This window comes from Phycodurus eques, chromosome 4, assembly GCF_024500275.1.
Source record: "Phycodurus eques isolate BA_2022a chromosome 4, UOR_Pequ_1.1, whole genome shotgun sequence".
NCBI lineage: Eukaryota > Metazoa > Chordata > Actinopteri > Syngnathiformes > Syngnathidae > Phycodurus > Phycodurus eques.
Window position 1 is genome coordinate 21,127,363 of NC_084528.1, and position 13,323 is coordinate 21,140,685.

At 40.8% G+C, this 13,323-nt stretch overlaps 1 protein-coding gene across 1 annotated transcript; it reads right to left on the bottom strand.

Annotated features, from left to right (window-relative positions):
• Positions 1-466: 466 nt before the first annotated feature.
• On the bottom strand, positions 467-1,459 carry LOC133402101 (free fatty acid receptor 2-like). Its single transcript, XM_061675683.1, has one exon. The coding sequence runs from the start codon at positions 1,457-1,459 to the stop codon at positions 467-469; it is 993 nt and encodes a 330-aa protein (XP_061531667.1).
• Positions 1,460-13,323: the final 11,864 nt, after the last annotated feature.

Here is a 13,323-nt window from a genome sequence, read left to right on the forward strand (position 1 = left end):
CCAAATTAACGCAAATATTAACCCTAACCCAAATCCTAACCTCAACCCTACCCCGACATAATCCTAGCCCAACCCCAAGTCAAACCTTGCCAAAAATCTAAAAGCCCGAACCCTAAAGTAATACAGATCCGAACCCAAATCCTAAACCAAACCCTACCCTGACCCTTACCCTAAAGTAGGCCAAACTCTACCTCTAATGTAACCCTACGTCACCCACAACCCCATCCAAAACCACACCCAACGTAAACCCAGATCATACCCTTAACGTAACCAAAATTCTGACCTCAATCAAAGTCCGAACATCCCTCGTGAACTGGTGGTTAGGATTTTAGGATTTTCACAACACAGCCGAACAGACGGCTCACGTGCGACAAACAGAAACATTACATTAATTTCCTGTCGCCAGCGGTGATAAAGAAATAAACCAGGCTGTTAGATAGCATTGATTTGCTCTTGTTTGCGCTCCTTATCGTGCCCGCTCTCCTTCGAGACCCGCCACGGGGGGGCGGTATGACAGGCACCCGCTCAGGCGAGCCCTCAACCCCTCCGTCACGCTGCCCACCGTACGCCGCACGGCCGACGACGAGAAGTAAAAGATGAGCGGGTCCAGGCAGGCGTTGAAGGTGCTGCAAAGCAGGGCCTTGTCCCTCCAGTCGGGGTTCTGCCAGGTGATAAAACCCACCACGTGGGACACGTTGTAGGGACCAAAGCACACAGCAAAAACCAGAAGTGTGCCCAACGCCATGCCGATGGCACGGAGACGCCGCCGCCGGTCAATGTGCTGCAATCGCGACAGGATTCCGATGAAGTTGATGTAGCAGAAGCTGCAAATGAGGAAGGGGATGCAGAAGAGAACCAGGCACAGCTCCAGACGGACAGGCAGGAGTACCTCCAGCTGGGCGTCAGAGAAGTTATCGTAGCAAACCTCCTCCGGAGCCGGAAACAGAGCCTGAGTGGTGACGTTGGATTCCGCCGTGGCATTGACAGGCGTTCCAATAAACGGCATTATGAAGACAATGCTGAGGTGGCTGAAGGAGAAAATCCAAAAGAAGACGCTGGCGGCGACGGCGTAGAGTGGCCGGCGTTTCAGGCTGTGCTGAATGGGGAACGCCACGCCCAGGTAGCGCTCCACGCTCACGGCAGTCAGAAAGAAGGTGCTGCTGTAGATGGTCATGTAGAAGATGAAGCCTGACAGCGGGCACAGCGCATAGGGCATCTCCCACAGCATGTTGTTCATCACCTCCTGCATCTTGAAGGGCAGGAAAAGCAGGAAGAGGAGGTCCGAGATAGTCAGGTTGAGGAGTAGGATGTCGATGGGCGTGGCCTTTTGGCGGACTTTGGTGCAGAAGGTGTAAAAGGCCAGCACGTTGGCCGGAAAGCCCAGCACGAAGGTGATGATGTAGACAGACAGGCACAGCTCTGTGCTGCACTCCTGCATCGCCAGCTCCTTCGCAGACATCGAACCAGCGGCGGTCCCCCGAAAAGGACCTTCACGGCAGGTCGGCGGTTCCGAATGAACCCCGACGAGACGATACCGACTTCCTGTTACGGAACCCGACGGTCAACTCATCTTTTCTGCGAAGAACTGCAAAATGGACAAAGAGCTTACTTCACTATATTCTAGGGGAGTACAATGTTCCCCTGCGCAATCACTAATTGGCGGATTTTGTTATAAATCTTGACTGGGAGACAACTTTGTATGTACATTTAGCCGGGGTTGTAACAAAGAGTCTTTGCCGCATATGCATGGACACTTAGGGTGCCATTTTTCAAAATCAAATCATCTTTCAGTCATTTATTATTTCTTTATTATTTTATAAGGCGAATGTTGTAAGCTGAGCTTGAAATGACATTTACTGTGTTTGTCGTATCTTTACAGTTTAAGATGTTACTATAGGCCAATAATTCTCAAATATTTAGATTCTCAAGTTTAAACCTTTTTAAAGCCAGCACAGTACATTTGTTCATCACAATTCAGTTGTATTTAACCTTTAAGTACAACAAATTTGCAGTGATTTATTTTTGGGAGAACTGTTATTGTTCAAACATTTATTTACATAACATTTTTATTTGAATTATGTGTCATACATTTCATTTAAATCATTATTTACAGTTTATTGTCCTTTATTTAGGCACAGTGTAAATGTTACATTTCTGCATAATGCTACAGAGGCTTACAATAATATTAATATACTTTTTAAGAATAAAGGCTCTGCCTTATTTTTAATGAACATACACTACTATATTTTAATGCTGGGTGTGATGAGTACTACTTCTTTTTATTTTTAAACATTTTTTGGGGGGTTTAAAAAGTTTTAGAACCAGTGGGACCATCTGACATCGAACCATATCGGGAATTACAAACATTTTTAGAGGGGCACGTCAACTTGTTTTTCACTATTATATTATTTTTCGGAGTACACTTTGCCCTCCTTTCACAATTAAGAAGCAAGTTTAGAATGTAATAATAAAACATCATCATTACGACTATCGCCAAAGGCCCGTGTTAATTGTTCTTCGTTGACGTCCGGCAGTGTGTTTCCGCGCGGCACGTGAGTTTGTGTACAAGCGTGTGACGCCGACGTCCTCAACAACACAACGGAGTGTCTTCTTCATTAACTCACTACTTCTGTTCTCGTCGAGGCAGACAAAAAACACTTAAACGTGATGATCCCACTTCGACACCGTGATGGTCTATGACGTCATGTGCAGTGTATTTGCATTCTGCACATACCGAACAAATCAAGTGTTGCACACGTTTTGGTTGTTTAGGAGATTGTTTTTCTTTTTCTTTTTACTTCCCATTCCCCGCATTTACTGCCAATAAATCACAGAGCCTAATTAAATGGTTTCCACTTCCAGGGAAGCCATACTTGTTGAGGAAAAATAGTACTAACAAAAACAACAACATTTAAATTATCCATCTATCTATTAATTGAAGATTTACATTACATTGAAACAAGTACTTCAAACAAGTACATTTTTAATCACTTCATGTTTCAATATCTTTGAGGCCTTTCTCTTAAGGAATAATAATGTGTGAATTCGATGACAAATCCACACACATGTAGTAAGGGGGTTTCTGTGAAGGTGTAATATTTATAGGTGCAATTTTGCCTTAGGGATTTTTTATTTTTTTTTGGCCTGGAGCCAAAATCCTTATTTAATTTTAAACATAATTATAATACATTTAAATAAGAAGAAACCACCAATTATATATATAAAAAAAGAAAATAACGATACTGTATACTGTATGTACTTTATATACTGCATAGAGAAATTTTACCAAATTTCCATATAATACCTAATTGTAATTAAATTAAAATAAATGTACATTCTAAAGAATACTATGAAAAATACTATATATTATTAAAAAAAAATTTAACAAAATGTATTAAATTATAATTAAGTCACATTAAACTAATTATCACTGATTTAAAAAAATACAAGTGATAAATATTCATGAATAAAAATAAGAAAACTTGAGAATTTATATTTTGTTTTATCAATAATAATTGTTTAAGAACAAATAGTTTTCTATTGTAATTAGTTGTAAAATATTACTTTTGTTTTTAAGAATATTTATATTGTTTTAATTTCTTTCAGTGACCCAAAATATTTTTTTAAACTAATACTTTCCAATCATTGTGCAGTGTAGAAAATAAAATAAATTTGCATAAATACTGATGCTTAAAATCTTCTAGTTTTTTACCATAAATTCCCACTTGTTGTAATTCTGAAAATTCTCTAGAATTTCGCCATAAATGCAATCAGCACCTATATCAAAATGTTGTGATCTTTTTTTCAACCCAAAAATCAACAACAAAAAATGTCTATGTGTATCAGAGGAAATTGACCCAAAAAAATAAAAATACAATTTGTGATGCAGTACCTGTTTTTTGACGGACAGCAAAGATATAGAAATCATTGCAATAAATGCTTACAAAACACTTGCTGCTTAGAATGATAAATATTGCAATGACTATTATGTAGTAGAAAAATGGTTAGCCACTTACCATGCTAATTATTAATTATAAGAGCATGTGTGTCACAATAACTGACCTTCTGCAGGAATATTATCGTTTATGAAATTACGATGCGAGATGAAAACATCCAGTTTATACCCATAAATACCCAAACATTCCCACTTCAGCCTTGGCTGAGGTATGCAATCTATTGGTTTTCATACATATGCATATTATTATTATGTTTGCTAATACAGTTATTATACAGTAAAAAGTCTACACACTGCTGTTCAAATGCCAGTTTTTCTCTGCTACAAAGCAAAAAATAAATCAGTAAAAGCTTACTAGAAGAGCTGAACTTTATTTGGAGTTAATCAACAGCACATAAAATGGTGGCGGCTGTGTGCTGACTCCCATTTAAATGATTGGTTAATTGTGAATACAGCCACATCCCCAGTTATAAGAGGGTGTGCACGCTTGTGCAAACACACTCGCCAGGAAAAAAAAAAAAAATGTTTTTCCAAATTGTTGTACTTGTGTTTAACCTGGACATCAAAAATATTGTTTTAGTACTGCATACGCTTTTTTTGACAGTGACGAGATTTGAAGGAAAAAAAGAGCAAGAATAAAATGTATAAAATTCTGAAAAGCAAACAATGGTGAAAAGCCTCAATAACAAACAAGTAAAAGAAACAAATAATTGGAAAAATGTTTATAATTATGAATATTAAAGTGATCAGATCTAGTCCAACCACGGTTAGCCTCTTAGCATGTTAAATCTCTCGTCTAATGAGTATGTTTGTCGCAAAGTTTCACCTTTAACAATACTTTTGCTGTACTCGTAGCGCTAAAAACACTAAAGAACGAAAAAAAAAAGAATTGACATAAAAACTGCTGAAAAATGTCCTTACCTTCCATACAACAAGGTGCATGGAATTCCCCAAATCGAAGAAAGTCCAGGTGTTCCTGTGGCGTTCCCTCACTTTTTGCACCTCACTTCCTGTTGCAGAAGCGCTTAACCGGTGCTCCCCTTGTCGCCGTCTTGGCCCGGCCCCTCGCTCACTGATTGCTCAGCTTGCTTTATTGGATCTATCACTTTACACTGAGGCGGCCGTACATTTCCACTTTATTTACATGGCGCTCCCGAACATCCAGTGCGCGGATAACGGCAGTTATTGCAGTGCTGCAATTTATCTGCTCGCCAAACACCGTCTCCCCGGCGACGGGCGAGGGGCTCGGACGGCCTGATGCGGCTTATTAAATCATATTCAGTTATCTGCGCTTCTACACGGATGCGTTCTGTCGTTCGAGTGAGGGGGTAAAAAGGGCATTTGACACAAGAGATGACCTGCGGCCACGCCGATATACAGTACGGCACTGTATGGCTGATCAAACAGCAGCCTGTTGTTTGCACACTGGTATCGTGAACAATGTTTCATTCAAAGGGGGGGATGATATGTAACAGGTAAAAGACTTCTGTATGCTAAAGTCCACTCTGTGAGGCCTGGATGTACATTTAGGCCACATTGAAGTGTTTATCCTGCTATCCATATAGAGTGATGCAGTGTGGAAGCCTAAGAGGACTTGGCTGGGGAGGGGGGCGGGTAGAGTTAGGGTTAGGCTAGTTGTTGGGGTTTGGGTTTGTGTACAGTTAAGGTTAGTGTTATAGGGTTAGGGTTAGGGTTAGGGTTTTGGTAGGGTTAGGGTTACCTTTGACAGGGGTGTCAAACTCATTGTAGTCCTGGGGCCGCATAAAGCCTAATTTGATGTCAACGGTGCAGGACCACTTAAGTCTTACATACCTGATATAATAGTAAATAGGTTTTCCACTTTGTTTGAATGCAAAACAAATCTAATATATTTGGAAAATATTTATATATAATGAAATGTTTCAATTTCAGAAGAAAATAATGTGAATCCCAATCGTTTGCTCTACTTTTTTACTCCATGTCAAGGTCCGATTTGTGAAACATATCCCACTAATAACCCCAACGAAGTAATCACTGCTTTAAAGATTTTCATCTTACTAAGATTGCTCCTGTTGTGGTTCTGAATGTGGAGATGTGATTTTGCTGCTGCTCAGTGCGAGAGCGGATCTATTCTTGTGAGATACTGAAAAATCCTAAACTATTTGCCATGCGCCCTTTAAAAGAAAGCAATAATGTAGCGGTTTCTCAAAAATAAAAGAGAAGGAACTTTATATAAAAACGACATTTAGTGACTTACCATATTTTTATCTACATTGACTGTTTTTAATGTGTTAAAAGAATTAAAGGTGAAGAAAGGCAATGTGCCCCTTGCACCCTTTATTTTTTTTCTGTGTGTGGCCCTAGGAGAAAAAGGTTCGGACACCCCTGGTTTAGGGTTTCTAAGTAGGGTTGCACCAATACAATAACAGTATAAGGATCGATCCCGTAAGTCCATATTTGTACTCTCACTCGAAAAAAAACCACTCATCAATACAAAAAAAAAAAAAAAAAAAAAAACGGACGTTAATTTACACCTCCTTACCCACCTGACGTATAACTTCCGGCCAGTTGAAGTCGGAGCCATGTCAACTGTGTGGAGACACTTTAAGGTCAACACAGACGACAACACTATGTTGGCCGAATGCAAATTATGCTCAGAGCGAGACACCACACAACAGAAATTCCTTTGTGCTACAGGCTGCATTTAAGTAAAACTGTGGCAAAACTGCCCGAAAAACATGCAGTTGGATGATAAAATGTCAGTCATGACTAATTGTTACTCAAGAAGTGTCACATTTTAGTAAGAGGCATGCCATGTTCAAGAAAAGCTTGTGTTTTGCGTTTCTGAACAACATATACCAGTAATTAAAATAAAACCTTTTCATCACAATTGCAAGACTCGTCAAACATCAGTATCTTGTTTTGGAGAGTGCGCAAATGTAAGTCATTTTATTCGTCTTTGGTTTGGAAAAAAAAGTAGTTTCCTTTCTAATTTTATGGCCAATGATGACTGTTGTCACAAAGACATGAAGAGTTAACTGTGTTTTCTTATTTATGGGCCTTTTTCCTCATCTTTGTCGCTAATCCCTCTGTAGAAACCCAGAGCATGAACTTGTAAGCCCCCCCCCCCCGGCAACCCCACCCCCGTCGCGACAGACAATTTGAGTTGCTGCTAAGTCGCCATGTCGCTGTTTGAAGGGTCGCTCACTTACAACACAGCCAGACATGCAGTAAATTAATAAACACAGATAATCTTGTGTAGTTGACTGCTACTACATTAAGTCCTCTCGCTCATAATCCCTTTTATGATGACATGAATTACTTGTATAAAAATGTAAACACTTGTTTCGGGTGCGTGGCGGCTGTTTTTGCACCCTTGAAAACGCCTCGCAAAAAAACAGGGTCGAATGGCGTTTCAGTCGCACGTCTGTACACTGCCAATCTTTATCGTGTTAAGAGGTGTTTGCTGGCAAGCGGATTCGGTCACATGATAAATCTAAGCACTTTTACAGTTGATATACAAAGTCTAGACACCCTGTTCAAATGCCAGATTTTTGTGATATTTTAAAAATGACACCAAGATAAATAATTTGACCTAAAAAAATAAAAAAAACCTGTCACCATTTAAAGTGCCTCGGACTAACCCCAAATAAAGTACAGATTTTCCTACCAGGCTTTTCCTGAAATGTTTTTTTTCCCCAGCAAAAGCCTGATGGTTTTGCGCTACCTGCTCTTTTGAACTGTTCATAATTCCCCTCATCGTGACTAAGGCCCAGATCCAGTTGAAGAGAAACAGCCCCAAAGCATTCAAATTCAATGTTGCCACCAGCATGCTTCGCTGTGTCTGTTGTGTTCCTCTGGTGATCATCAGTGTTGTGTTTTCGCTTGGTTTGATCAGACCATAACACATTTTCCCTTGTGCATTAGGGGGATTAAAAGTGTGTTTTTGCAAAATTTTGAAACTTTGTGGGTTAGGTTTTGGAGTTTGGGCAGTCATAGCCGCTGTTGTTAGAAAGTGGCTGCAAATCTGCTTTTAGCTTTATTATCAACGAGCTCGTGTCACCTGTGCTCCAGTGTAAACAACGCATAGCGGCTGTAGATCATCAGCAGGGCGTGCCGTGCCTTTATTTCAAAACAGGGACCTGGATTATTTGCCTATTTGCCACAGAACAATTGCATCTTACTTTCGCTCTATTTTTAGCACCGGCAAGTGTCTGGATGATTTATGACTGTGGGGCTTTTGATGTTGTTAGCCACTTCAGTGCCAATAAAAGCGGTTGGTATTGTAAAAGCCAGGCTGCTGATAAATATGGCGGAGGTGAGCCCAGAGATGCTGCTGATGTTTGGATCAAGATGATAAAAATGTCTGGAAAGGTTAAAAAAAAGCAGACGGATTACAAGGAGTCTCATTATAGAAAGGACAAAACACAGTTGATGTGGAGATTCTCACCAAATGGAGGCTGATTGGACCCATGACAAGTGTCCCTCAGATGGGTTATGTTTAGGGTACAGGTTAGGATTAAGGTTTAGGATTTTGGTAGGGTTAGTTTTAGGTTTAGGGTTGAGATTCAGGTTTAGGGTAGGGTTAGTGGAGGTTTAGAGCTTTTGGGTTTTATTTGGGTAGGATTAGGATTAATGGTTTTGGTAGGATTAGTGCTAGGGCTTTGGTTTAGGACAAGGATTAGTGTAGGACTAGGCTTTGGTTTAGGGAAGGGGTCGTGTAGGGTTAGAATTAGGGTTTAGGAAAGGGTTAGTGTAGGTCTAGGCTTTAGTTTTAGGTTCAGGTTAGTGTAGATTTAATGTTTGGGTAAGATTAGCGGTTTAGTGTTTTGGGGCGGTTAGGATTAGTGTAAAACTCAGGTTTAGGCGGTTGTTAACCGTTTTGGTATGTTTGGGTTTAGTTTAGCGTACATGTAGCATTAGCGTCGGTTTGGCTAAAGTTTGTTTTAGGGTAAAGGTTTCAAATGTCTGAGGTGAGACGCTGGCAGCGAAATGATCATTACAAGTTCTTTCATGTAAAGAAATCCATTTGCACACCTTTAAACAAATGTGCCGGCAACACACGCGACGCCAGACATAAAATATTAACTTCCACCTGTTATCTACAATGTGTCCTGTGGAGCGCAAGAATGCAGGCAGAACATATTATACATCACAAAGTTTCTGCTGACTCGGCTGATTGTGCACAGGCATGCGAGTGTCTGATAGTTTCCTGTTTCAGACAAAATGTCATCGCTTGAAAGACCTTCAACATATTTTACAAAAAGCTCGCTAGGAAGATACAAGTTTTTTTTTTTTTCTTCTACAAATGAACCCTGACAGAAGCAATGTGTAAATGTCACCGTTTAATGCTGTCACATGACCGCGGCTGACATTTGGAAGGGCAGAGATCGTCCTGCTTCGCTGGGAACACAGCAAACGTCTAAAAAATACACACAGAACACAGAGGAAATGGACACAATCTATTGATTTTTGAAATAATGTATATATGTTTTCCACCATTTTTGTGGCGTGTGTTGTCCATCATCTTCGTAGAGGCTGTTGTCCGCTATGTTTGTGGAGTATGACATCAGCCGTGTGCTATTTATTCGCCTTGCTGTTGGACATGTTTGTGAAGTGTGTCGTCGATCACGTTTGCTGTGTGCGTCGTCGGCAATGTTTGCGGAACGTGACGTCGGCGACGATCGTGGCTTTATTTCATTTCCAACTCTAATGGGTGGAAAAGAATAGGCTGAAGAAATAAATACAAGAGAAAACCAGCATTAAAAAACAACTGCTTCATATTTTACAGCGCATGATTGCATATCACAGTCATTCAGTTTACCATCTTTATTATTTGTCTCGCACTCTGCATCTTTTTAAGACTCACAGCTAAGCAATCAGCGGGAACCCCGTTGCTTTTGGCTCTCATGGCCTAAATACCCCCGACGACTTCATTGGTCTTCCGTTGTCATATGAAACCTTACCCACCTGTGTCGTGCAAATAGCGGTGAGCTTGCTATTAAAGGTTACACTGAGCTTCACTGCAAACGTGTAGGGCGGAGAAGAGACTGGGGGGCCGCAACCCCCACCCTCCAACACAAACGCCTCGCTGCTCTCATGTAGTCACTTTTACAAGTCCTCTTTTTTGGCCTGACACATAGGAAGTTGTCGCACACCTAACTCATCTGCTGAACACCGTCACCTTCTGGTGGGTACACGTTTTAATATTTAAGTGTACGTGGGTTGTTTTAAGAGGCCCGCAGGCTCCAGAACACTGTGGAGTGTGTCGTTAGATGAGAACAGTCTTGTCAAGTGGGAACTCAACAACGCTGAATCAATGAGATAATGCGTGGTCGAGGAATAGAGCGGTTACCCTTGTATTATGTGTTACTCTACAGGAATGTCAATTTGTGTTTATCTTGTTTCAGAGATTGCCATCACTGACTCATAATATTTAGTAGGATATCAAAGGAAAAGTGGAGCACTATAATATGTTCAAATCAATACTTTTCAGCAACACACGTTACACTAACTTTTGCACTGGTGCGACCAACTTTTTCAGTTGGGCGCACCAGCACATAATTTGGTCACATCGTTTTTGGGGATATATATATATATATATATATATATATATATACACATATATATATATACACACACACACACACATCTCTCTCGCTCTCTCTCATTTTAATATATTTTATATATTTTAAATATACAATGGATTTTTTAAATATTTTATCTTATACATATTTAATATTTTAAAATATTTTGTACAGATTTTAAATTTAAACAATAATAAGTGTACTATTTTATAGTTTTATCTCGTATAATCCGTTTTCCACATTCACTTTGTGCAAGGGGCAGTCAGAAAGTAATGAGGCCAATTCAATTTAACTTACTAATTTAAAAAAAATACATACATTTTCACAGTTTATAGTTTAAGTACTTGTTTGAAAGAAATGTAAAGTTAGAAATTGTATTGAAACTTCTCTTTGATCCACCAATCCAGACATTTTTGCCAAAATCGCTTACATAGTTTAGCAGTACACAAACACAGAGAACTAAAGGAAAACAGTTATGCTTCTGCAGAGGTAATAAAACAAATAAGACACCCCACCCAAAAAAAAAAAAAAAGAAACATCCTGACAAGAAACATCTTTTGGCACTTGGACAATGCTATTGAATTTTCAGCACGCATGTTTTGCTTTTATTTTGTACGATCATTATTCCTGCTGCAGTGTTTCAAGCAAACACTGCTTTCCTTTGAAGTGCTCATATTGCGGTGAGCTTACGTGGATCACTGACAAAAGGTGTGTTTTTTTTTTTTTTTTGGTAATTGAATTCAAAGCAGCAGGTGCATCTCTATTCTAAATGTTTCTGAGGGAGGCTTTCACATCTCAAACAAAGCGTGAATGCCCATACAAATATGACAGCAAGAAGACGTGTCTTTTTGTAAAATGATTACGCTTGTTAAGTATTCCCAAAAGTCAAGCGTTCACCTTCACCAACAAGCCTGTTAATGTATTTTATGTTATGATTTGCAATTATTTTTATTTTATTTTTTGGGGGGGGGGGGTTCATGCTGCACAGATGGCGAGGGGCCATCCCGTGAGGAAAAATGCTGGGCGCGATCGATGGATAGCCTCACACAACTCCCCCTGGTGGCGGTTTCAGTGTATCATTTACATTTTTTGACACTCCACTCTGGAGCTATTTGCAGTTATGAACCGTCTGGGATTCGGCGTCCTGCTCAAGGACATCCATGCTGGATTGAAAGCACCTCCAAACCTCACTTTCGACGTGCAAACCAAAGCGATAAATTCAGGGTCACAAAATGTAGTCAGTTATAGACCCATAAAGTCCGTACATTTGTTTTATTTGATGGCTCCTCCTCAAGGGACATTATGTTCACAGGTCTCTAAATGGGGTCCATGCACAGACTGTCATTGAAGGACGCTCGGATGGCGATGGATGCACACATATTGAGGTTTACTTCAATGGCAATAAGGTGTAAGGGTTGTACAGACTACTCAACTTAACTGCGCCACAATGACGTTTAGAGCGTAACATTGATTAGTTGCTACTCACGTGTTTTCGGCTTGAGGAGGAGGTAAAGCCGCTTACAACAGCAGATGAGGGGGCTGAATGTCCGTCACCTTAATTGATGTACATTGTCTTCTATTTCTGAATGTGCAGCTTTGGTAAGAGAGGAAAACAAGTAGGGTCACTGCCAGGATCAGACTACGAGACAAAATTAGTCTCTCACAGCGGTAATGTCAGAATACTGCCATAAAATCCTGCCGTGTCTTGGTTAGAACACTGGCAACACTACATGTGAAATCGTGTCAATGCTACCAGATATAATCGTGCCCATAACAGCAGCAAAAAGTCAGGGAGGAAGAGCCGCTAGTCTTGATTGTGGCAATGTTTTAGTTGGGGGGAGAACAAAAAGAAAAACAAAATGTGTCGTGTCTTCTCTGGGTGCTCCACAGATGACCGTTTGGATTGTCCATTCAAGGAGAGCGTGAGGTAATGTTCACATACTTTTAATACCGCTAGCAAGCAGGCAACATAACGTTATGTAGCTAGATAGCTAGATAGCTAGTGCTAGCACTAACATTCGAACGTAAACATGAAGCCGGCCTTCTGTCGATTCATCCCTCTTTCTCGTCGCCATGGTGTGCGTGAATAAATCGCGACCAATGGAGGCGAGGCGCCGTTGCAAGATGAAATCCAAATAGTTGACATCAAGGTGCTATGACGGACGGTTCTCGTTGCTATGTCACATTACATGGAAGACATTCCCCAAAAATCAAACATGCTGGATTTTTCATTTTGGGACCGCAGAGTTTTGTGGTTGCCCCAAAAATACGTCGGGCCCGATCGGGACAAATCGTGCTAATAACAGGTCCATAAATCTTGTAGTCTGATCGAGGCATAAAGGGGGGAAAGCCAGTGTCAAACAGTATTTTGAACAACTTCTCGGCTCAGAATATCAACGAATATGAACGGAAAAAGAGCAAGGAATTATTTCACCGCGCACAATCAGGTCCGTGTTTATTTGCAAACACCGCAAATGCTCACCATGCAGAACCCGCTGCTGTGGTAGGCCCAGACCAGGAAGGTTTTCCCCGTTTGGGCAAGGTTTGTAAACGTTCCTTGGCCGTCCCAGTGGCAAGCACGCCAAGCGGAACAAGTTTTTTTCTGTGGCTGGAAATACCACGGCGGCCGCCTGGTTAGCACATCTGCCTCACAGTTCTGAGGACCGGGGTTCAAATCCCGGCCCCCCCTGTGTGGAGTTTGCATGTTCTCCCCGTGCGGGTTTTCTCCAGGCACTCCGGTTTCCTCCCACATCCCAGAAACATGCGTGATAGGTTGATTGAAGACTCAAAATTGCCCTTAGG

Excerpts from the sequence above, each read along its gene's own strand:
- LOC133402101 (XM_061675683.1), bottom strand. The coding sequence starts at position 1,459 with ATGTCTGCGAAGGAGCTGGCGATGCAGGAGTGCAGCACAGAGCTGTGC.